Here is a 21,819-nt window from a genome sequence, read left to right on the forward strand (position 1 = left end):
TTTCTTTTTTAGCAAAAAGCTACATTTTAATATTAGGAAAATTTAACAACAACCAACCTTTGCTCCATTCTCCTAAAATGGACTAACCTTTAAATCTTCCCAAAATAAACACAAGTTTGTTTTTTTTTTCTCCCATAACAAACCCAAATGACTTGTGACTTGAACAATCAGTCATTTCATTTTTCTTTTTTTTCATTTAATTATCTTTTTAAATCAAAAAATTAACAAAATTTAAATAAAAAAAAAACTCAAACCTCCTTGTTTTTCTCGCCATCTCCAAACCGCAACTTAGACCTCCTTGCTTTTCTCGCCCCCGACCGCCAATCCCCTTCCCTTCCTACCTGCTACATTCAATGTCCTTCACTCACGCTCACCACTGAGGGTGGTTATTGGGCAGGTCGGTGCGGGTCGATGCAGGTCATTAGCGGGGCGGGTCGGTTGTGGGTCATGATGAATATTTCGCGGGTCAGGGTCGGGTCAAGGTCGAAGTAAAAGTGAAACGGGCCATTAATGGGCCATTAACTTCTACATTCTGCTTTGACCTAGGACATTGTTTAGGGTTTAAAAATTCTAGTTTCTTGATGCAACCTAGTTCAAACAGCAGAGTTTTCAACACACTACCAATTAGAAACAACCACAAAATCACAACTATGAATAAATTCATCGGTGCAAATAGCAAGTGTACATGACTTTTAAAGATACGAAGTTCAATTTCAAAACTTGAGGCAACAACAATAAACTCGAAAGATAACATAAAAGTTGAAACTACAGTAAAAAAGGGTTCTGGTTTTGTTTGATCACTACTCAAAACAAAGGAGCTAACACAGCTACTCTTTCTCATGTAGATGCAGTAGCTTTAGCCAGGTTGACGGTTGGATAGAGGTCCATGGCATCGAAGAAGTTACAAGGTAAGAAAATAGAGAACATCATATAAAACCCCAAAAGGCTGCATCAGCATTACTAACTGAGAGCTGAGGAGTGAGGACTGCCACCAAGTACAGCAAAAACAGAATTTACAGAAAGTAAGCAAACTAAACATAAGAACGTCCCTGAAACAATAGTAATGCTTCTAAGCTCATCAAAGCTAAGATCATCGACTACATCAAACCAGACTACAGCTTGTCTGAAATCCTTTTAAGTATAATGTATATCTAAGGGCAACTTTAGCCATATACATTCATATTTAATGTTTGTAGCAGTTCGTAGCAGGGAGAGCATACGTAGCAGGGAAGGGAAGAAACCACTAGAGAACAGAAGCAGCCATCAGCAGAACCAGCAAGGCTTATGTACAAAACCAGCAACATTGCCAAAAATAAGAGTATATATAGGCAATACAGCATAACAGAACAACGGTTATTGGCATCCTTTCCAGCAAAATCATTATCAGGGGTCAAGAATAGCATGCAGTGGCACTAAAAACAGAAATATAAGTAGAGAAATGAACAGGAGAATATTACCTAGTAGAAAGGGTCTGCATCATCATCCTCTTCTTCTTCAATGATTTCATCTTAAAGTTCACTAGCAACCTCTACTTGATTGTTTTCACAATGCCAATCTGGCATACATACTAAAGCTTGAATTGTTTTTGGCTTTAATGAACTTCGCGATGCCAAAACAGTCTTTCCTTTAATACTAAAAGCAGACTCCGAAGCTACATTATTTACAGGTATAGTCAACAAATCTCATGCCATCTTAGATACCACAAGATACCTAACAGAACTTTGATGCCAAAACTCCAAAATATCTAATTGTAAATTGAGATCTAAAGCATCATCATCTAGGTATATCTCAAGTTGTGACTTTCCTACTTGAGATTTTGCACTAGTACCGACCAAATGGTCATAATCATCAAAGTAGTTTCTAGCTCCGGAAGTACTAGGAGGAGAAGGAGCAACTACACTAGGTGAACTACTAGCATATTGCAACTTATAGTCCTCAAACATTGACTTCATAGTTCCCAACACAAGTTAATTCGTCTTGAGACCTCTACACTTCCATATAACTTACTTAAAACAATATTTTACAAATTTCACTTTGTACCTCGGATCAAGAATGGCGGCACATGACAAGTACAAATTGTAATCCGACCAATACTTATCAAATTTTTCAAGAATTGGTTTCACCATTTCCTTTAAATAATCATAAGGACCTTTCTATGCCTCAAGCAAATGGCGATGCACCATCCATGCACCTTTAAAATACACATTAGAAGTAGGATAATTCACTGCCGAAAACATACAAGTAACCTCATAAAACAACTCCAATAAATTGTGAATCACGCTTACTTTTTCCCACTCATCCTCTAAAGGAATATATGATTGAAATGAAGCATGACTAGATATCAAGTGAAGAAAAGCATCTTTGAAGTAAAGATAAGTGCCAAGCATTTTATACGTGGAATTCCAACGAACATGCATATCAAGGTTCAATTTCCTTTTTACATTAAGGTGAAATATCTTCTCTACACAATCATAGAATTCTTCACTTCTATGAGAAGATTTGATGATCAACTTTATAAATGAACGAATTTTATCCAAAATTCCACTAATACAAGTCAATCCTTTTTGCACAATAAGATTAATAATATGGGCACAACACCGCACATGAAACAATGTCTCACCACAACTTAACCCTCCTCTAGGAACAAGACGTCTCTTCAAACAAGATATCATTGCATCATTATAAGTTGCATTATCAACAGTGATAGAGAGTATCCTATCATCTAATTTCCATTGGCAAAGAAACATACAAATCTCATTAGCAATACTTACCCCATCATATGGAGGAGCCAAGGCCCTAAACCTAAGAATTTTTTTACGAAGTTTCCAAGAATCATCAACAAAGTGAGAAGTGACACGAATGAAATGTTGTCTAAGTATGATTTGATTTCCAATTATCGGTTGTTAAACAAATTCTACCCGAAACATTAGACAACAAATCTTTCAATTTATCCCTCTCCAATACATAAGCCTTCAATAAATCTCTCTTTGTGGTTGCACGGCCAAATGGTTTAAACTTAGGGGTAGCTCTTTTCATCATTCTCCTAAATCCTTGTTCTTCAACCATAGTGAATGAATGACCTCCCTCAACATTGAAATTAAGAATCTCTTTTCGAAGTTCATTCATGTCAAAAAAAATATTTTCTTCATCACTATCTTCCTCAAATGTAAGTCCTAGAGGCCTATTTGCACAACTCTCTAAATGACGCTTCAAATGAGATGTACCACTATCACGATGTATAGATAAAATAGAATTACAATGTACACATGTAACAGTTCTCTCACCTTGAACATTCTTCCCTTCAATAAGCTCTCTCCAAATTTTAGACCTCTTCTTTCTCTTTCGTTGCGGAGTGATGTATTCATTATATCCATCATCACGTTCCGTAGAAGTAGTAGTAGTATTATCATCATCCATATTAAGGAACACACTGCACAATTGCAAGCTTAGAAAGATTACCAACAGTTAATGGGAGTTTTTACAAAGCTAAGCTCTTATCACAACTACACTGAACCTTAACAGTCAACTCATAGGTCCTCTTTTTAACTCCCTATCCTTTCTCACAAAAATGTGCATCCCCCGCATTGCAATTAAAAGAGAGCGGGGAAAGTAATCAATAATGGCATCAAATAACAACACAATTGAACCACATTTGCTTTCTCGTTCTATAATCATGCTAGTTTAGTCAATTCTTATACTACTATAATCAAATCAAGCAAATATCAAATCAAGCAAAAAAAACTCCCAAATTATAATTAAATCATACAAAAAACACCAAAATAAATCAACCTGAGGACGAGCCTTCTTGGGACGAGACCGCCTCAACTGTTTAAGAGAATCAACATTAGCAACACCAAGAACAGGAGACTCATAAGTGGCAAAATTACCCACAATCCTTTTATCACTCTCCAAGCTTAAGTAAGCCTCAACAGTATTCGGCGCCAAAGGCGAAACCCAATGGCGAGAATTGAAAATTACTTTTCCCCCAATTTAGCAGTCTCCATTGTTTTACCATTTTCGACGAAAAAAAATAATCTAAAGTCAAGTAGTGTAAATCAAGTAGTGTAAAATCGAATATCAAAATTTTCCAATTGTAGAGGATATGCATCCAATTTGATTCGATCACATCATATCCAAATTCATCAAATTTTCATAAAAATTAAATCGAATCCGCAGGCAATCATGATTCTCTAAAACTAAAATCAAGTAAAAAAAAAAAATCAAATTTCAAGAATTATGCATATCAGTAGCTAATCAAACAATAGCAATTCTCAAAATCTTAACCAGATCTTCAATCAGATATTAAATTACAAATTTTATAATTATATCATCCTATATAACCTAAACCAGATCTTCAATCAGATATTAAAATTGAAGAACAGATTAAGAGAGAGAAAATGATGATACTTGAGAAGCTGAGAAACGACTTCAATGGAGAACTCTGAGTGCACTTCAATGGAGGAGAGAGAAAGATGGGCGGAAGAACAGAGGAGAAGAGAGAGAAAATGGAAGTAAGGGCTGAGTGGCTGACCCTTACCATTATTATTGGGCTTCTTATTTTAATTCTTAAATTATTGGGTTATAAAATAAGACCCTATAAAAGCCCTATAAAATAAGACCCTATAAAAGCCCTGTCCATTAAAAAATTAAAGGGTCAAAGCCCTTTAGTATTAGGCCCGACCCTTTTGCCATTGGTAGCCCTACCCAATAACCAGGCCTACTCACCACCAACCACACCTATCAACAACTTCAGCCAACTCCCACTACTCCTTCACCCCCCTGCTTTTCTCGCCATCACCAAACCGCACAACTTCCTTACTCCCTCTATTCTCACGCAAGCATCTGACCACCTGACCACGCCAACCTCCAGCATATCGCCACCACTTCCGACCACCGCAAGCAGCCGCGCAATCCCGACCAGCATCCACTACCGTAAATCTAGTTTTTTGGTTGTTTTTCTTTTGTGGGTTATTTATGAGGGTGGTTGGGGGTGTTTATGGAGATGGTTAGGATTTTTTTGTTGGTTTTCGTGGTGGATGTGGTGGTTTTTGAGGGTGATGGGTAGTGTAAGTAGTGTATGTGGGGTTATTTTGGGATAGCATTGAGTGGTTTCATGGAGGGTGGGGGAAAGAGAGGGGGGTCACCGGAGCCAGGGGAATGGGTTGGGCGCCGGTTGCCGTCAGGTGAGGGGTGACTGGTGGTCGTGGTGGGGAGGGAGGGCGGACAGCCAGACAGTGGCGGGAAATGGGAGGGTGTTTTTTTTTTTAGTCATCAAAATTTTAAAATAAATAATTTTTGTTAATTATCAAAAAAATTTATATATATATAAAAAAGTTAACCAATGGGGATATGACACGTGGATTGCAACCTGATATAACAGGTCAAGTGATCTGTTAGGTTCACTACGGGAGAAAAAATACAGACTTGTGTTTATTTTGAGAAGATTTAAAGGTTGGTCCATTTTGGGAGAAAGAAGCAAAGGTTGGTTTGTTTTTGTTTAATATTATATCTTTCTCCTTTCATGGTCTCCACCCAAACTCACTACTATTTTTTTTTAATTATTTTTTCCTTTCACAATCGTCACTTTCCTACTATCTTTTTTTTACAATTTTTTAATACTCCAATTACCCCCAATTGCTTCTTATTTTATTTTTAATACTCCAATTACCCCCCACTTGTTTCTTATTTTATTTAAGTTAATTAGATTGCCAAAAATATGTGCCGGTTAAAGTTTAACACTTATTAAAAACACAGAGGGATTACATTTTAATATTATACATTTCTCCTGTCATGGTCCCCACCCAAACCCACTACAACTTTTTTTTATTATTTATTTCTTCTCACATTCATTACCTTTTAATAAATTATTAACCCCACTATCTTTCTTTTATAATTTTTTAATACTCCAAATCTCTAATTACCCCACATATCTCTTATTATATTTAAATTAATTAAATTGCCTAAAACTATGTGCCAGTCAAAGTATAACACTCGTTTAAACACGGAGGGAGTACATTGTATTAATCTGATCTATTAGAGATGTCGATGCAATAAAGTACTTCTCACTACTCCCTCCGTCCCAGAATAAGTAGGATATTTCACTTTTTCCACTATTCATGTATACTAACATTATAAAAACATATTTTATCATAAAATATCTTGTTCTATAGGTATTTATATAAAGTTTCATGTTTCCCCTCAAATAAATATATATATATATATATATATATATATATATATAAAGTTTCATGATATAATATTTTAAATAATGTACAATAATATTTAATTATATAAAGATAAAGTCAAATTAGTGCATCAATATGTGTGCAAAGTTGACTGTGCCAGTTATTTTGAGACATAAGGTATACTTAAAAAAAAAAAAAAAAAAAAAAAAAAAAAAAAAAAAAAAAAAAACACTTTCATATGTGGCTGGCTGGTCACACCGTGTGGCTAACCACATTTTTTTTTTTTTTTAAAGAATGGTCGACGTTACTTAGTCACGGGTTACTTGGTCAGTCAGGGGATACTTGATTACTTGGTCAGAGGTTACTCGGCCGATCATGGGTTACTCAGTTGGTCAGGAAAATTACTCGTGTGTTAGCCGGTGACACACAAATATTGCTGAGAAAAAAAAAAAATTTAACAAAATAAATAAACATAATCGTCCCTTAACTGCATTCATTGCTCTATCACTATTATTCCAGGATGACGGCATTAAATATTGGTGATTTATAGTGTTCAGTCCTTCTGTTACTGGCCAACTACCATATGCTAGTTGAAGCAAGCTGTCAACTATCACGGTTGAGCAAGTAATATCATCCATGGAGATTTACATGGTTGATGATTTACGTTACAAATCTCCACTTTTTGCTATTAAAGTATGTAATCCTTTGACTTTATTAGAAGCATTTCTGTTTCAAAGAGTCACAAGTCTTATCCCCCAATTGCTTTATCATTAATATTATTGTCGTACTAATATATTTTTGAATGACTATGATTCCAATAATATCAAGTAGCGTTGATTATTTGAAATGACAAACTAATTAGTTAAAATAACACTGATAAAAGGAATAATTAATGATGTTGAAGTTTTGTTAGCTATCACAATTAATCTTAGGGCTGGCAATTCCTAACCCGACCTGATAACCTGACCCAAAGTTATTGAGAGAAACCCAAACTCGACCTGATCCAAAACTTGAACAATCCGAATTCGACCAGATTTGACCTAAATTTCATATTTCGTAATAATATTCAGTTTTATACTATTTTTGATAGTTTCTAAACACAACCCGAATTGCCACCATCTGATTTAATAGAATAAAGTGATTTGTTCAATCAACAAAAGATTAGAAATTTAGAATAGAGAATATTGGTAATTCAACATCAGAATTGTTTTGTGCAAAAAGTGCTCCAAAGTTCCAATGCAGGGAAAATTCATGTGAATAACTATAGCTTTGATCAACTTTTTCACTGAACCTGCCTCTGTAGAGCCAATTAAAAAAAAAAAAAAAAAAAAAAAAAAAAAAATATGACCCTAGCGACAACTTTTTGTACCAAATTTTCGTCGGAGTTAATTTTTTACCCAATTGACGTTAGAGGTCATTTTTATTTACCAATCTAGTCAATTGTCCCCCGTTATAGACTACATTCAATCCGTTAAACTGTATAATCACTCTTTTTTAAAATCATTAATTTGACCAACTCATTTGTCGAGACATAACTGTTTTTAATTGTCTATTAGTAAAAATTATACCAAAATTAAAAATATAAAAATAGACATTGTTATTAATCTAATCATTTATTAGATAGTACTTCGTAACACTTATTTTATAATATTAAAAAAAAAAAAAAAAAAGTGATGGTATATGAATAGTGCAAAAGTTAAAATGATGCATTTAAAAACAAACAGGAAAAGTTTTGTTATTAATTAAATACAAAACTGCCAGTTAAACTGTATATTTGTTCAAGTTAAATACTAAATTGCCACTTGATAAATGTTGCTATGTTAACGAATGGAGAAAAACACGATATTTCACTTCCCTCGACACCATATCATCTTCCTCCATAACTGAACTTTCTTTACACTTACTGACACCATTATTCCACTCAAAAACAAAAAAATGCACAGATTCGTATCATCAGTGAAGATCACAGGACAATACATAATAGGATGGGAGTCAACTGCACGGCCGTAAGAAAGATAAATAGCCTCCTATTGAATTAGTCACGAAAAAAGTTGAAATTTTAACCATACATGGACAGCTGCAATAATGGTTTCAACTTCAACGGCTTCAATAATGGTTTCAACTCCCATTTAACTTTCATAAATGCAATACAAGTTCAATATAAATGTACACAAAATTGAGGGAAGGTTATCTTCAAGTCCTCAACCTTCACCTCATAAGCTCCACAAAGAACTCATCTCCCTTGCATACTCCCTGAGCCAAATACTGCTACTACTAGCAACACCACCAGCTTCCGAAACCAAAACTCGAAAGACAGCCGAACCCGGTATTTTACATAGCGGTTCACCTGTTTTACAGCCGAGAAAAATGGATTCAAGGTTCAAAATAAAAACAGGCTATAAAGAGGATGTGGGAGATGAACCTGTGTCTCCTACAGGACAGTACTTCAATAGCAATACCTTATCAGTTCGCGTCCTATCAATACTGGAATCTGAATATCCCATTGACGATTCCTGCGCACTATCATTACTTCAGGATCTCTTCCTTCCCATCAATCCAAGATTTTCATCCATTATGGTAATTCATAATCATGGTCTCTGTTTCTTGCTGACCACCTTGACATCAAAATATCCAGATTTTCCGAGTTTCAGACAATTATAACTAATTTTTTGAATTGATGTTGAATATAAAACAGGTATTTGATAAAACAGGTGTAAAACAATGGAAAAGGGTGGAGGTGAACATTCCAGAGCATCTTCATATTCCCAGCTTCCCAGAGGGCTTGTCATTAGAAGAATATGATGACTATTTTGACAAATATATAACTGAGATTGCTATGAAGCCATTACCAAAAGACCAGCCGTTATGGGAAGTTCACATCATTAAGTACCCGACAACCAAAGCAGCTGGAAACATCATCTTCAAGCTTCACCATGCGCTCGGTGATGGCTTCTCTCTAATGGGAGCACTTCTTTCCTGTATGAAACGAGCGGATAATCCTTCCCTTCCATTAACCTTCCCATCAGTAAAATCAAGCTCAGAAGCTAACAGTAAAGCTGCGGATGAAGTAGGCTGTTTGCCAAAAACCATTTCAGCAATCTACAATACAACCTTAGATTATGGATTGAGTGTTCTGAAGTGCAGTTTAATTGCTGATGATAGAACACCAATTAGGTCTGGGGATGAGGGCGTGGAATTCCATCCAGTACAGATCTCTACAGTAGCATTGTCCCTGGATCAAATCAGACAAATCAAAACAGCGATAGGAGTGGTAAGATTTTCTTTACTTGATTTGTAGAAGTTGTATATCTGTTTGCCTAATAATTTTTCTGAAACCGGAGAGGGGGGGGGGGGGGAGGTGGTGTTGGATGGACGTTGTGTTGTTGCAGCATATAAAACATTTAAAAGTTTCCTCAAATGCATCTGTTAATTACATTTAATTATGCACTTTAAACAATAGACAGGTATGCAGAGTACAATTTTACATAAATTAGAAACCTTTCTAATTGTATAATGATTTACACTTCCTCCGTTTTTTTAGTTGTATCACTTTGAAAATTGCAGATTACTAGGCAATTTTTGGAGATGAAAAAGATAAAGATAATAAAAAAAAATGGACCATGTGATAGGAATGCAATAGAGAGATTTTATTAACTAAAAAGGAAAGTGACGTAAATAATTTGAAATTTCCATTCTTGAAAAGTACTGCAACTAAAAAGAAACGGAGGAAGTATAAAAATCTTTCTAATGCAATCAGAACATAGTACCACAATCAATCAATAACAATATACTAAAAGACACACCAGTAATGACACGTGTCATCTACTGGTGTGTCCTTAGTTTGTTTTGTTTTTTTTTTTTTTTGGTGAATGAAATTCAATTAAACAAACAAATCTTATACAAAAATAATTCCCTAATCTTATACAATATAATTACTTAAAATGAAAAAAGATATGACATATGTTTAACACAAATATTTATATAGCTATAAAAAAATTATTAACATAATTTTAATTATTCTACATCATTTTATATCTAAAATATCTTTTGTAATCCTTTATTATAATCAAAATTTGTCAACTATATATTTAGAATGTTTATAAAAAAAACATATTATAATCATAGTTTAATGATAGTTATTGAAAATTACCGTACATGGCACGGAAACTAACCTAATAAACAATATAGGCTGGACCAAAATAGCCTAATGTAACAAGGGTAATCAAAATTTAACGAAACTCATATTAAACTTAATCATACTAGTTTACCATAGTAATAGTGCAGGAAAAAGAAAACGGCACGGCAGTAATAGAAGTTATTAAGCATAATCCATTCTAATGTTGGCATTAAGTCCAAGTAATATATCAGTATTTCAATGTTATAAGTAAACATATTTTCTGATAGTAAGTATGGAATAAGAAAACTTTTTTTATAGCGAATGCCTATCTTTTTTTTTTTTTTTTTTTTTTTTTGGTGAAGAGTGAATGCCTATCTTGAAAAGGACTAAAGATAAAATGATGCAACTCTAACACTATGAATCTACTCCTGCAGACAATAAATGATGTGATTACTGGCATAATCTTCCTTGGGACTCGATTATATATGCAATCAACAGGAAAAGGATTCAGCAATTCCGAATCAACAGCATTAGTGCTGCTCAACACTCGAAACATCAATGGTTACAAGTCTGTTGATGAAATGGTTAAAGCTGACTCAGATTCGAAATGGGGAAACCAGTTTGCATTTATGCATGTCGCATTACCTGAATTAATTAATAATTCTTCCAACCCCCTCGAATTTATCTCTGAAGCACAGAAAATCATTAAGAGGAAGAGAAATTCTTTGGCAGTTTATCTCACTGGTCAGAGCCTGGAGCTTTTAAGGAAATGCAGAGGCCCTGAGGTGCGTCTAACTTCACTATGTTAATGCTGTCTTGTTCAAATTGTTCTGTAACTATGCTAAATGCTAATGATCATATTCCTTAACAACAAAAATTCCAGTCACAGATCAAGCAATGTCTTTCTGAAAATGAAATTCAACATCAGCTTGATGACATCAAGCTGCAAAAATAGGAACTAAAAAGAGTTAAAGCTTCCATGGGTAGTCAATTTACATGTCAAAGCTTTATTCTGCTGAACACATAGAGTTACATAAGAGAGAAGCACTTTATAGACTGCTCATTAACAGCAAACAACTAGAGCAATATACAGGCAAAAGAATCCAACCATTTTTTTAGTTAAATATGTCTTCCTCCTGACAAACAGCATAACATAAGCCATTCATTAATTTGCTATAAAGTCATAGATTAAGGAAACGGAAAGATTATTTTCTATTATGTAGGTCATGCCCTAGCTTAATGCACAGTAATGCATCTCCATCATCAACATGCTCTTAATCTTTTATTAATTTCATTACAACTAACACTCATAAACTTTCACATGACATCATATTTATGAAAAACTCCACTTAAAACATATCATTACCCTAACATTTTGTCATGCTATAAAATCAAGAACGCTCTAAAAATCAAGCAGAAAATAGTTGACAATGTGTGAACACCTTAAATCCAAAAAGGCAATTACATTAGGTACAATGGCACAAAGGTGACTAGATTTTTCAGGAAATCAAACTAATGCAGCAATGCCTAATGATAAAAAGTATGCATTGTTATAGGCACCACTTAGGAACTTGGGCAGTCTGCATAAGATTCTTTAGTTTTTATCTGCTGCTCCCCCCACCCCACCCCTTCTCCCTCCCTAATCATATTATAATGACGTGTTTCCATTTCCAGCCTATCAAATTTGAACTACACTGAAAGAATTATTTTAAAGGTGTGACCATTTTTCTTTTCAGGCAGCAGCTGGATTTATCCATAGTACACTGCAGAAATCAACCATGACAATCTCAAATATGATTGGTCCAATTGAAAAAATGGCCTTAGCAAATCAACCATGCAAAGGCATGTATTTCATGGTCGTTAGTGTTCCTCAGGTAAGCTACACAGAGAAAGAGGGGAAACAGAATGCCGGATTCATATTTTGTGCTACTGGATTTCAGAAAAACTGATATAACAAAGCATAGAAAATAACACACTGGAAACAATTCTAATTCTATTTAGAGAATCTTACGCAACTGATTGTGCTAGCCGCAGGAAGGGGTGGGGAGGGGGGGGGGGTTCATAACTGCACTATACTGAGTACAACGCATCACATTCACTCTCTTTCCAAGAAGCTTAAACAAGCAATAAATTTTATACCTTAATATGCATTTTCCATTTCACTTCCAGCGTCGCAGCTAATTAGGGTCCTTCCACGCCACCTGTAAAAAGACCCTTCAATTTCCATAGTATATCAGTAAAAATCGTCTAAGGTGCTGGAATAACCCACATCACAATGATCATGTATCACACAAAGTAGTACAACTGTTTCAGTTGGAATCAGACAGACAAATTATTTCCTTAATATCAAAGCTACCTAGAGTTCCCATTATCATTACACTTAAACAATAGTATATATTTATAAGATTTATTCCACTTTACCCACAAATAATACACAAATATAAAGGCACTGTAAAAAGAATTTACAAACAAATCTTGATGTTGCACTGATGATTTTACAAACTTGCAGAGCCTAACAATAACAGTTTTGAGTTACATGCGGACATTGAGGATTGCAGTAGGCGTTGAAAAAGGCTATATAGACGTGCAGAAGTTCAACTCATGCATAGAGGATGCTTTTCAGCTGATTTACAAGGCATCCGTTAAGAATCCCTAAACATGGATTGTACCGAGAAGTTAGATTTGATTGTACTCTGACAAGATGACTTTATTCTGGCAAAGGAGGATTTTATTATACTTCATCATTATTGAATAATCAGGCTGTTTTTGCGGACATTGAAGATTGCAGTGGGCGTTGGAAGGAAGATTGAATCTTTTTCATCGAAAACAGAAGCAAAAGAAAATGATAGACTGTTTCATTTTGTTAAAACTTTACTTTTTTATCATATTTTTGCATGGAATTGATTATTTCTATTATACATTCTGCATTGGTTCTCAAATGAAGAAATTTGTCAAAAATGGAAACTAAATTCACATTCATCTAGATAATTTCCGAACACACATACCAATGAAAACAGCTTGCCACACATCCATGGAGTAGGGGTGCAAATGAGCCGATACGCTTGAAAACAGCTTGCTCCACATCCATGGAGTAGGGGTGCAAATGAGCCGATACGCTCATGAACCACTTACGAACAAGCCTCAGTGCAAGGAATCAAACTACCCCCTCTCCCAACCTCTCATTACTTCTATGACAAAGGGTAAATGCAAAGCAGTAATTGGAAGTTGATAATGTATTATCACAAAAAACAGTTACAAGGATAAGCAAGGAATTAGTCAGAAGTTTGTTAAAAAGTCGAGTGAAGAGTAGGCCAGCCGGTCAAAAAGCTGTAATAAAACGAAGAGAATAGTTTTTGTGATTCTAGAAAGTTGTGCTTTCCTTTTTTTCTAGGGGAGAACTCTACCTCTGAAGAGTGGATGATAACGCCGACTATTAATTAGATAATACAAAGTCATCCTGGTTCCTGTTATATTTTTTTCCATTCATCAAATGCAGCTTATAATCTCTTAATTACTTGCTAATTACAGCTTCAATCAAAATCCAGCTTAGAGCAGCAATTGGTCAAAGCTCAGTCAATACACATTTGTTAAGTTTATAAACAACCTTGAATAAAAATTTGAATTTCATTTTTTGTTAAAAAAAAAGCCAAGCTCAGATAACTTCATGTTAGACTCGTCAACGTTTATGAGCAACCCGCTTAAGTGCGTTTGTAAGCAGACAAATGTTGGAGTATAGCTAGATTAAATAATGTTCAATCTCAGAAAATAAAAAATCAACATTTCAAATAACTCTAGTATCTATTTATATTCTAAATCAAAGGTTTCATTACACATGAATATTTGGGCAGTATGGCCCTTTTCACAAAAGTGATTCTAAAAAAACAGAACTTGAATTAAATTAGATACTTGTATAGATACTTTAGAGTATTGTATTTAAGGTAATCTAAGGGTCAGTTATTTTAGGAAATTTTGTCAAAAAAAACCATTTATAACAACTTTTTTGATGGAAAAAACCTTATAAAAAAATTTTGGCAACTAAAAACCAGATTATAATTTTTTTTTTGTTGAGGACAACCTGAGATCTCTAATCACTCAATTAACCTCTAATCTTCCCTTAATTCTTCTAATTACTCATAACTCTCACTAAACTATGTAATAATTAAGTTAATTTATAAATTAAAAAAAAAAAAAAACAAAAACAAAAACCACCCTCACCACCACCAGCTAGCCACCCTCTTCTTCTCCCCCTCCCATGGCAGCAGCCCCGGCCCCTCCCCCATCCCCAGCCGCTGTCTAGAACCCCCCACCCCCACCAAGTCGCCAACCAACCTCCACCGCTGAACCAACCCCCGCCGACCAAACTATTTAATCATTGTGAAATTGACGTTTAATGATTATCAGGAAAAAAAAAGGGAGAGAGAATTACCTCATAAACTGGTTCAGAGGAGAGAAAGCTTACCAGGCACTTCAATGGAGAATTCAGAGTACCCTTCAATGGAGAATAAAGAGAGATAGTGAACGTGGAATTTTTGGGTTAGGGTTTAGGAGGGTGGTCGCGGCGAGGGTAAAGGGGAAAGGGAGGGTGTTGGTTCAGCGGTGGAGGTTGGTCGGCGGGGGTGGGGGGTTCTAGGCAACGGCTGGGGATGGGGGAGGGGGCTGCTGCCATGGGAGGGGGAGAAGGAGAGGGTGGCTGGCTGGTGGTGGTGAGGGTGGTTTTGTTTTTTTTTTTTTTTTTAATTTATAAATTAACTTAATTATTAAATAGTCGAAATTAACTTAATTATTACATAGTTTAGTGAGAGTTATGAGTAATTAGAAGAATTAAGGGGAAATTAGAGGTTAATTGAGTGATTAAAGATCTCAAGTTGTCCTCAACAAAAAAAATTTAGGGCTTGTTTGGCATCGTTTTTTGGTTTTAGTATCTATTTTTTTGAAAACAAAAAAAACAAAAACAGGAAACAAGATAAAAAGGTGTTTCCACCTTTTTGTTGTCAGTTTTCAAAATTATCATGGATTTTAAATTGTTTGACTAATTTTTGATTCATTATATGATATATAGCATATGATTTGAAAAACAAAAAACCAAAAAACAGAAAACCACAGCGATGTCAAACAAACCCTTAAATCTGGTTTTTAGTTGCCAAAAAAATTTTATAAGGTTTTTTCCAACAAAAAAGTTGTTATAAATGGTTTTTTCCGACAAAATTTCCTTTATTTTATCAAGCTGGAGATGAATCTTAAATTAAAAAGAGCACGTTTGTGAAAAAAACACGAAGAAGCAAAACTCTACATGAGCCATGTTCAAACAAGAATTTTCAAAGCTCGTTCAAGCTTAATTTTACTTTAACAGCAATAAACCATATCAAGTTTACTCGAATTGACTATAAAATGGCTCGGCCTCATTAAGAGTAGATATGGTGTACTATTGTTTTCATTTAAGACATGCTTGAATTGGGGGTAATGTGTTAAGGAGCAGCAAAAGAAGAACCGAAGAAAAAGGTTGTGGTGGTGGATAGGATTAGCTATGGATTGTGTAAGGAGGGTAGAAATGAGGAAACTATAAGTGTAATTTTGGGGTGATAGTTAGGAGGCGTTTGCAAAAACAAAGGAAAAGGGTATTATATCAAGAAAGGGATAGGAGGGAAAAGGAAGGTAAAACCCTTACAAGTTTGATGAAAGAGAAGAAAGGGAATGGAGTCATAGATGATGATGAAAACATACCCGCCCTAGAAATATTTAGATCTAAGTGAGATTTGACATATAGTTTGATTAAAAAGAAGAAAGGGAATGGAGTAATAAATTTAAGTTTACTAGTGCATTTATTTTTGTTTGCAGTGATAGATTGTAAATGAGAGTGTTTGTGCATTCAAATTTTCATATTTATTTGGATAATTGGTATATACGTATGTCAATGTAAAGATATTATCGTTCTCTGCTTTATAATTAACGCATTGTAAGTTATTTTTTCTTGTTTTCCTGTAAATCTAGGAGCATGTCTGTCATCTGGAAGACACACTGAGGCTTTGCTTCTATTTGCTTTGACAATTAAAAGAGAGTTATTCTGGTTCATTTAACTCCCATTCCATCCGCTTCTTTGTTCTGATTTCCGGATAAGATTGTCAATTTTTCCACTAGTCTTTAGCTCTTAGAACTATTGGACAAAAATCTTCATGATCCATGGATACATTGAACAATTCAGCAGTGCTTACTATGTACAAGAGGTGAAAGTCATTCAGCTTAAAACTTAAATCAAATCCAAAATGAATTGGTAATTCAGATTGGACTATTATTCAAATCAGATTAAAATTGGACTCAAACTTCATAAATCAGATATATTAATCTGATCGGATTGAGAATGTTTGGATCCATAAATCGAACAAACTGATATAATTAAATTAATTAATTTTTTAAGATTTATAATATGTTGGTTTATTGTTTAACAAAATATATTTTGGTGATTAATTAATTTTGTAAGATTTATAATATGTTGGTTTATTGTTTAACAAAATATATTTTGCTGTTATATTTTATGACTTTTATTTAATTCTTGAGATGGTTATGTAGGTCTTTAACACTTATGTAAGGCATGTGGGTTAATGTTTAGGTTTGTAAGCATTAGTTTTCATTTCTTTAATAAAGGAAAAAAAAGGTTCATGGGTCAGTATGATAAAAATAAACAAAGAAATATAACGAGAAGCTTTTATTAATTTTGATTTTTGCATTGGATCCAAATTAGCTAGTTCTACAGCAAATTGGATCAAACTGGACTTGGTGAAATCAGGATTGGATTGAGCTCAAGTTCCAAAATGGAACTTATTTCAAATTGGATTGGACTTTTCCCATATCCAAACCAAAGCCGAACTTCGCCCCTATTAGTAATAAGCAAAGTAGTCCTTCCACTATGTCATGTCACCAAAGATTTATGTTGTCTAAAGATAGGGAATACAATAAAGAAGAGATCTTCAAGTTGTTGCCTTCCCAAGTCAGGCCCATTGCACTAAGAAAATCTTACAAGTAAATAAATTATCAAAGAGTATAGATATCAAATAAGAAGCATCTCTACAGAAATAACGCATAATTTTGCACAGTATGGATACAGGGCACTTTCGTGCTCTTTTCAGTAAAGTGTCCTTTTTTGTACCAGTCTTGAGTTTGCCTATTGTCATAAGAGCTAGGCAGCATGTTAAGAAGTAATAATCTAAGAATTTCGCATATATGTTAAGAAGCATTTCTCTCAACAAAAGATATTAGATACTCCACTCTCACCAGCACCTTACATTTTGAAATTTGTTTGGCAGTCTAAAATTCATTTAACTATAGCTATGTAGCATGCTTACAAAGTTACAAGGACATCAACAAAGAGGATGGATTCTTAAATCGAAGCACAAATATAAGGGGTACATGCAGGGGGAAAATTAATAATAACAATGCAGATAGTTGCTGTAGTTTAAAGTTTGGAATGAAAGCTACAACTCAGTAAGAGAGTTTGACAAACAAAAGAATAAAGTAATAATAAAATATTTTTCCAGCAAGTAATGCTGCAAGCTAATAAATTGTGAGGAATATGCATTACAAGGGGCACCCTGCTACAATCAATATATTCAAGACATCGCAAACCAACTTCCAATCAATATCTAATTTTATCAAATTATACTAGGTCCATTTTCACTTGTTTTACATCATTTATCCACCATCATAATTATGCTTTTATTGAGTTTCATTCTGGCCGCCAGATGCCCAGCTGAGGTGGTGGAAGGGGAGTGGGGGTCAGAGAGTGATAAATGAAACGATAAAAAAGGAATCAGCAGTGAAAATACCTGTTCCCATATGATCCTTCTAAAATTGCATCCAGCTTAAAAGACTTCTCATTTCCCACTTGCTCAATGTAGGAGACATGGTGTGAACAAAACCTGCTACGCTGAAAGCAAAAGCAAACCATAAATGTCATGGAGAAAACACTGACCATTAGACATTTATAGATCATTTTCCGAAGCAAGATATGTTGTATGACACATACTTGGTATACTTTGGAGTACATTGAATCTGTCGAATGAAGAATTTTGAATTTGAGGTCTGACTGGCGGCCAAAAAGATGAAAGGGAAACAATTAATGCTGGTAATGGAAACTGTACCATTCCCATAATTTGTTAAAGTTGAGGTCAAGTTTCAAATTGATGATTTGACAGACAACTCAAAGCCATATATATCTCCTCTGTTTCAGGATGCAAATAATCACCAGCTATAAACTCATAATTAATGCCATGCAATTTGATCAAGCTACAAGCAGCATTCTTCGTGGGCCTTCTATTCCTTATGATACTCCGTATCTTGGCAACATCATCCCACATATCAGATGTGGCATAAATATCCACCATTACTGAGTAGAGACCGCCATCTTCAGGGTTCAACTTCTGCACATGTTTAGCTGCTTCCTCAGCAATGTCAACCATACCATGTTTTCTGCAACCAGCCAGCAAAGCTCCCCAGGTATAGATATCACCTTGAATCGGCATGTGTTCTATCATATCTAATGCTTCTCCAATTAAACCAGCACGTCCAAACAAATCAGCCATGCATCCATAGTGCTTCAATTCTCGGTGAACACCGTAGATAGCCTCCATGTTTTGAAAAAGTTTACGTGCTTCATTTATTAGGCCTGCATGGCTGCATCCAACCAAAACTCCCAAGACGCTGACACCATCAGGTTGAACTCCTTCCTTTATCATCCTGGAGAAATAATCCAAGCATTTTCTGCCGTAGCCATGTACAGCAAGGCCCATCAACAAAGCGTTCCATGTGAACAAATTCTTGTCAGGACTTGATTCAAATATATTTATGGCATTCTCAACATAGCCACACTTGGCATACAAGTCCACCAAGCCAGTCGATAAATAGGAATCCACTCGAATCCTGTTTCGGATTAAAGAATCATGAATTGCGCTACCTTGCTCCAGATCTCCAAGTTGTGCACAGGCAGAAAGAACAGAAACCAGAGCAATGTTATCTGGACGAATACCAGACGGTGAACCAAGCAAGATATTGAAGAGATCAATGGCTTCCTGGCATTCCTTCATATGTGCATACCCAGCAATCAGAGTACCCCACGAGACTGCATCACGAATAGCCATTTTATCAAAGAGCAGACGTGCTGTCTCAATGTCTCCGGCCTTTACAAAGCCATCAATCAATGCATTATATGATATAATATCTTTATGGGTACTTTCCTCAAACAACAAGCAAGCATCACTGAGGCTGCCCAACCTAGCATAGACATGAAGTATGGAATTGAGAACGTATATGTCAGAAATGAAGCCAGATTTCACGGTAAGGGAATGAAGGGCAGCAGAAGTTGAAGGTACTCGGAGATTAGTAGAGGCTTTGATGGCAAAAGGATAAGTGTGAAAGTCAGGAGGAATCGAAAAACGAAGCATATCTTTGAAGAGTATGAGGGCTAATGCAGGTGAAGAAAAGAGGTTCTGAATTCGCATCATTGTATTGTAGCAGAAAGTGGTTGGCGATCTGATAAGATTGAACACTGATATAGCATAGTTTGTCCTATTTGAAGGAGCTAGGACACAATTTGAAGCAGCAAGGCGGGCAATTGTGCATAGAATGTTTGGAAGCAGAAAACAGGGTTGTCGAGTGAGGAAGCCTGTAGTAACAGCATGAGCATGAATTTGATGAAGCTGCGAAAAGGTTTTACAATGCCTCAATGAATTTAATATGTAGTGTTTAGCCATTTACAAGATCACTTGTTTGTTATTCCCCATTTTCCTTTCTGCATGATACAGACTATGATGATGAGTTACTCTTCACCAAAGATTAAGCACTCAAGCTCACTATGATGTCAACTTCCCACCACTGAATAACTGCTGCCAAACAGCTGCCATCTCCAATATGTAGTCTGACACAAGAATGAAACAGAAAATGCAAGCTGCATCCCTATCTTGACCCAAGCAACGGTTATTACTATCATTATGCAGCACTGGACACTTCTACGACACAGAAAAAGCAAAGTCTGGTTACATCAACGAAGACATACCTGAAACCACATTGTCCAGTATTAACAGCAAATGTAATTGGCTAGCTAGGGTAGACAGCAATTAAGAAACATGATCTCCAACTCCTCTTATGTTTACCTATTGGGTACTGAATTAATAAGTGCAGGCTACCTAATTACTAAACGAGATCCAACCAAAATAATAATAGGTGCAAACTTAAGTGCAGGCTACTTAATTACTAAACGAGATCCAACCAAAATAATAATAGGTGCAAACTTTGCAATGCTCTCTCTCTCTCTCTTCTTATTTTGGAAATTTTAATTCTTAAGAGTGTAAGTAACTGGACACGGAACTAATCTACACAGCCTACTCTATGTTGCACAACCACTCCATATTGAGCCATACTAATATACTATTAAGTTATGGATGGACATCCGTGAAAAAAGGGACATAATACACTTTCACAATAACAAGCAGGAGAAATAATCCGACCATCCTTAAACTAACAGATGACTCAGCTATGTACTTATTGTATTTAAGCAAATACCTGCAATAATCTAGTAAATTAGTTACATATTACTGACAACACAAGAACCTAGAGAGGAAATGAGTCGTGTCATACAAGGCCTTGTGCCAGTCAGATCAACAGGGGCGAATATAGCACGGCCCATAATCTACTGGCCGTTCCGCAATAGGTCACCAAGTAAAAAGGACTGGTCCAGGCATGGAACAGCCCTTGAAGGTCATGCCGAGCCCCAACATGCTGAAAGAAGCCCAGAACAAGGAGCAAGGTGAAATCTTGAGCCTGCTTCACATTTATTGGGTGTGTTGTTTTATTAGAGGCATAGAGATGCTCAACACTAAAATGCCAAGTGCTTTGAGATAATGTGACCAAAATACTAGGCCACAACAGCCACATAGGCACATACCTTCCGCATTTGCAACAAAAGCAGCCCACAACCATTACCATGATTGTGACCACATCAAGACTAATCTAAAATTATGGTTTTTAAATCTTGGCTAATGAATTTTGGTCTTCAATTATGTGTATAAAATAAAATTTTAAATGACATACATTACTTTTATAAAGACACTAATCTCAACAATAACTCTATTTAATTTGCGTTTGTACAATAATCTAGGGCATCACCTAGGAGTGACAATAACTATGTCTAGTTAAAAAAAAAAACCTAGATCGCCAGAAATTTTAGTAGTGGTGGTCTAGTGTATACGAAGACAACTTGATAAACTGAATAAACTCACTATTCTGAGAAAAGTATGCATGATTTTCCATTCTATAAACCAAATAGTGGAAAGGAACATGACTAACAATTTTAAAAAATTTCACTTACTACATCATAACAGTTATAACAGATAACTGCAAAACGCGCTAAAATGTAGCAGTATGATAGAATAAACTGATGTTTTAACAGATTTACGACATACATGTGCAGCAAGGTAATTGAATATAACAATACTAATTTCTTTTTCTCCAAAATAACAAAAATTCACAGTT

The 21,819-nt window shown here is 35.2% G+C and overlaps 3 protein-coding genes across 3 annotated transcripts; 1 reads left to right on the forward strand and 2 right to left on the reverse strand.

Annotated features, from left to right (window-relative positions):
• Positions 1 to 2,153: 2,153 nt before the first annotated feature.
• LOC110719058 (zinc finger BED domain-containing protein RICESLEEPER 4-like) lies at positions 2,154 to 4,004 on the reverse strand. Its single transcript, XM_021897968.1, has 4 exons — positions 3,979 to 4,004; positions 3,767 to 3,895; positions 2,919 to 3,430; positions 2,154 to 2,722 (listed from the first exon to the last, which is right to left on the reverse strand). The coding sequence occupies exons 1-4, from the start codon at positions 4,002 to 4,004 to the stop codon at positions 2,154 to 2,156; spliced, it is 1,236 nt and encodes a 411-aa protein (XP_021753660.1).
• A 3,905-nt stretch (positions 4,005 to 7,909) lies between these two features.
• Positions 7,910 to 13,376, forward strand: LOC110719063 (O-acyltransferase WSD1-like). Its single transcript, XM_021897974.1, has 5 exons — positions 7,910 to 8,762; positions 8,881 to 9,456; positions 10,737 to 11,087; positions 12,039 to 12,176; positions 12,812 to 13,376. Exons 1-5 carry the CDS (start codon positions 8,328 to 8,330, stop codon positions 12,956 to 12,958), a joined length of 1,647 nt encoding a protein of 548 aa, XP_021753666.1. The 5' UTR covers positions 7,910 to 8,327; the 3' UTR covers positions 12,959 to 13,376.
• Positions 11,094 to 19,976, reverse strand: LOC110719059 (pentatricopeptide repeat-containing protein At5g61800-like; the record flags this gene model as incomplete). The annotated part of the gene is made up of 4 exons (XM_021897969.1): positions 11,094 to 11,245; positions 12,442 to 12,516; positions 18,120 to 18,220; positions 18,320 to 19,976. A coding segment is annotated over one exon (1,515 nt), but the record flags the coding sequence as incomplete, so codon positions are not given.
• Between the last annotated feature and the right edge of the window lie 1,843 nt (positions 19,977 to 21,819).

This window comes from Chenopodium quinoa, unplaced genomic scaffold (genome assembly GCF_001683475.1).
Source record: "Chenopodium quinoa cultivar QQ74 unplaced genomic scaffold, ASM168347v1, whole genome shotgun sequence".
Classification (NCBI taxonomy): domain Eukaryota; kingdom Viridiplantae; phylum Streptophyta; class Magnoliopsida; order Caryophyllales; family Amaranthaceae; genus Chenopodium; species Chenopodium quinoa.

Coding starts and splice junctions, on each gene's coding strand:
- LOC110719058 (XM_021897968.1), bottom strand. CDS start 4,004: ATGGAGACTGCTAAATTGGGGGAAAA. Junction 3,896..3,978: donor ACTGCTAAATTGGGGGAAAA/GTAATTTTCAAT, acceptor GAGTGATAAAAG/GATTGTGGGTAATTTTGCCA. Junction 2,723..2,918: donor TTTGTTGTCTAATGTTTCGG/GTAGAATTTGTT, acceptor AATGGAAATTAG/ATGATAGGATACTCTCTATC.
- LOC110719063 (XM_021897974.1), top strand. CDS start 8,328: ATGCAATACAAGTTCAATATAAATGTACACAAAATTGAGGGAAGGTTA. Junction 9,457..10,736: donor TCAAAACAGCGATAGGAGTG/GTAAGATTTTCT, acceptor CTACTCCTGCAG/ACAATAAATGATGTGATTAC. Junction 11,088..12,038: donor GGAAATGCAGAGGCCCTGAG/GTGCGTCTAACT, acceptor TTTTCTTTTCAG/GCAGCAGCTGGATTTATCCA.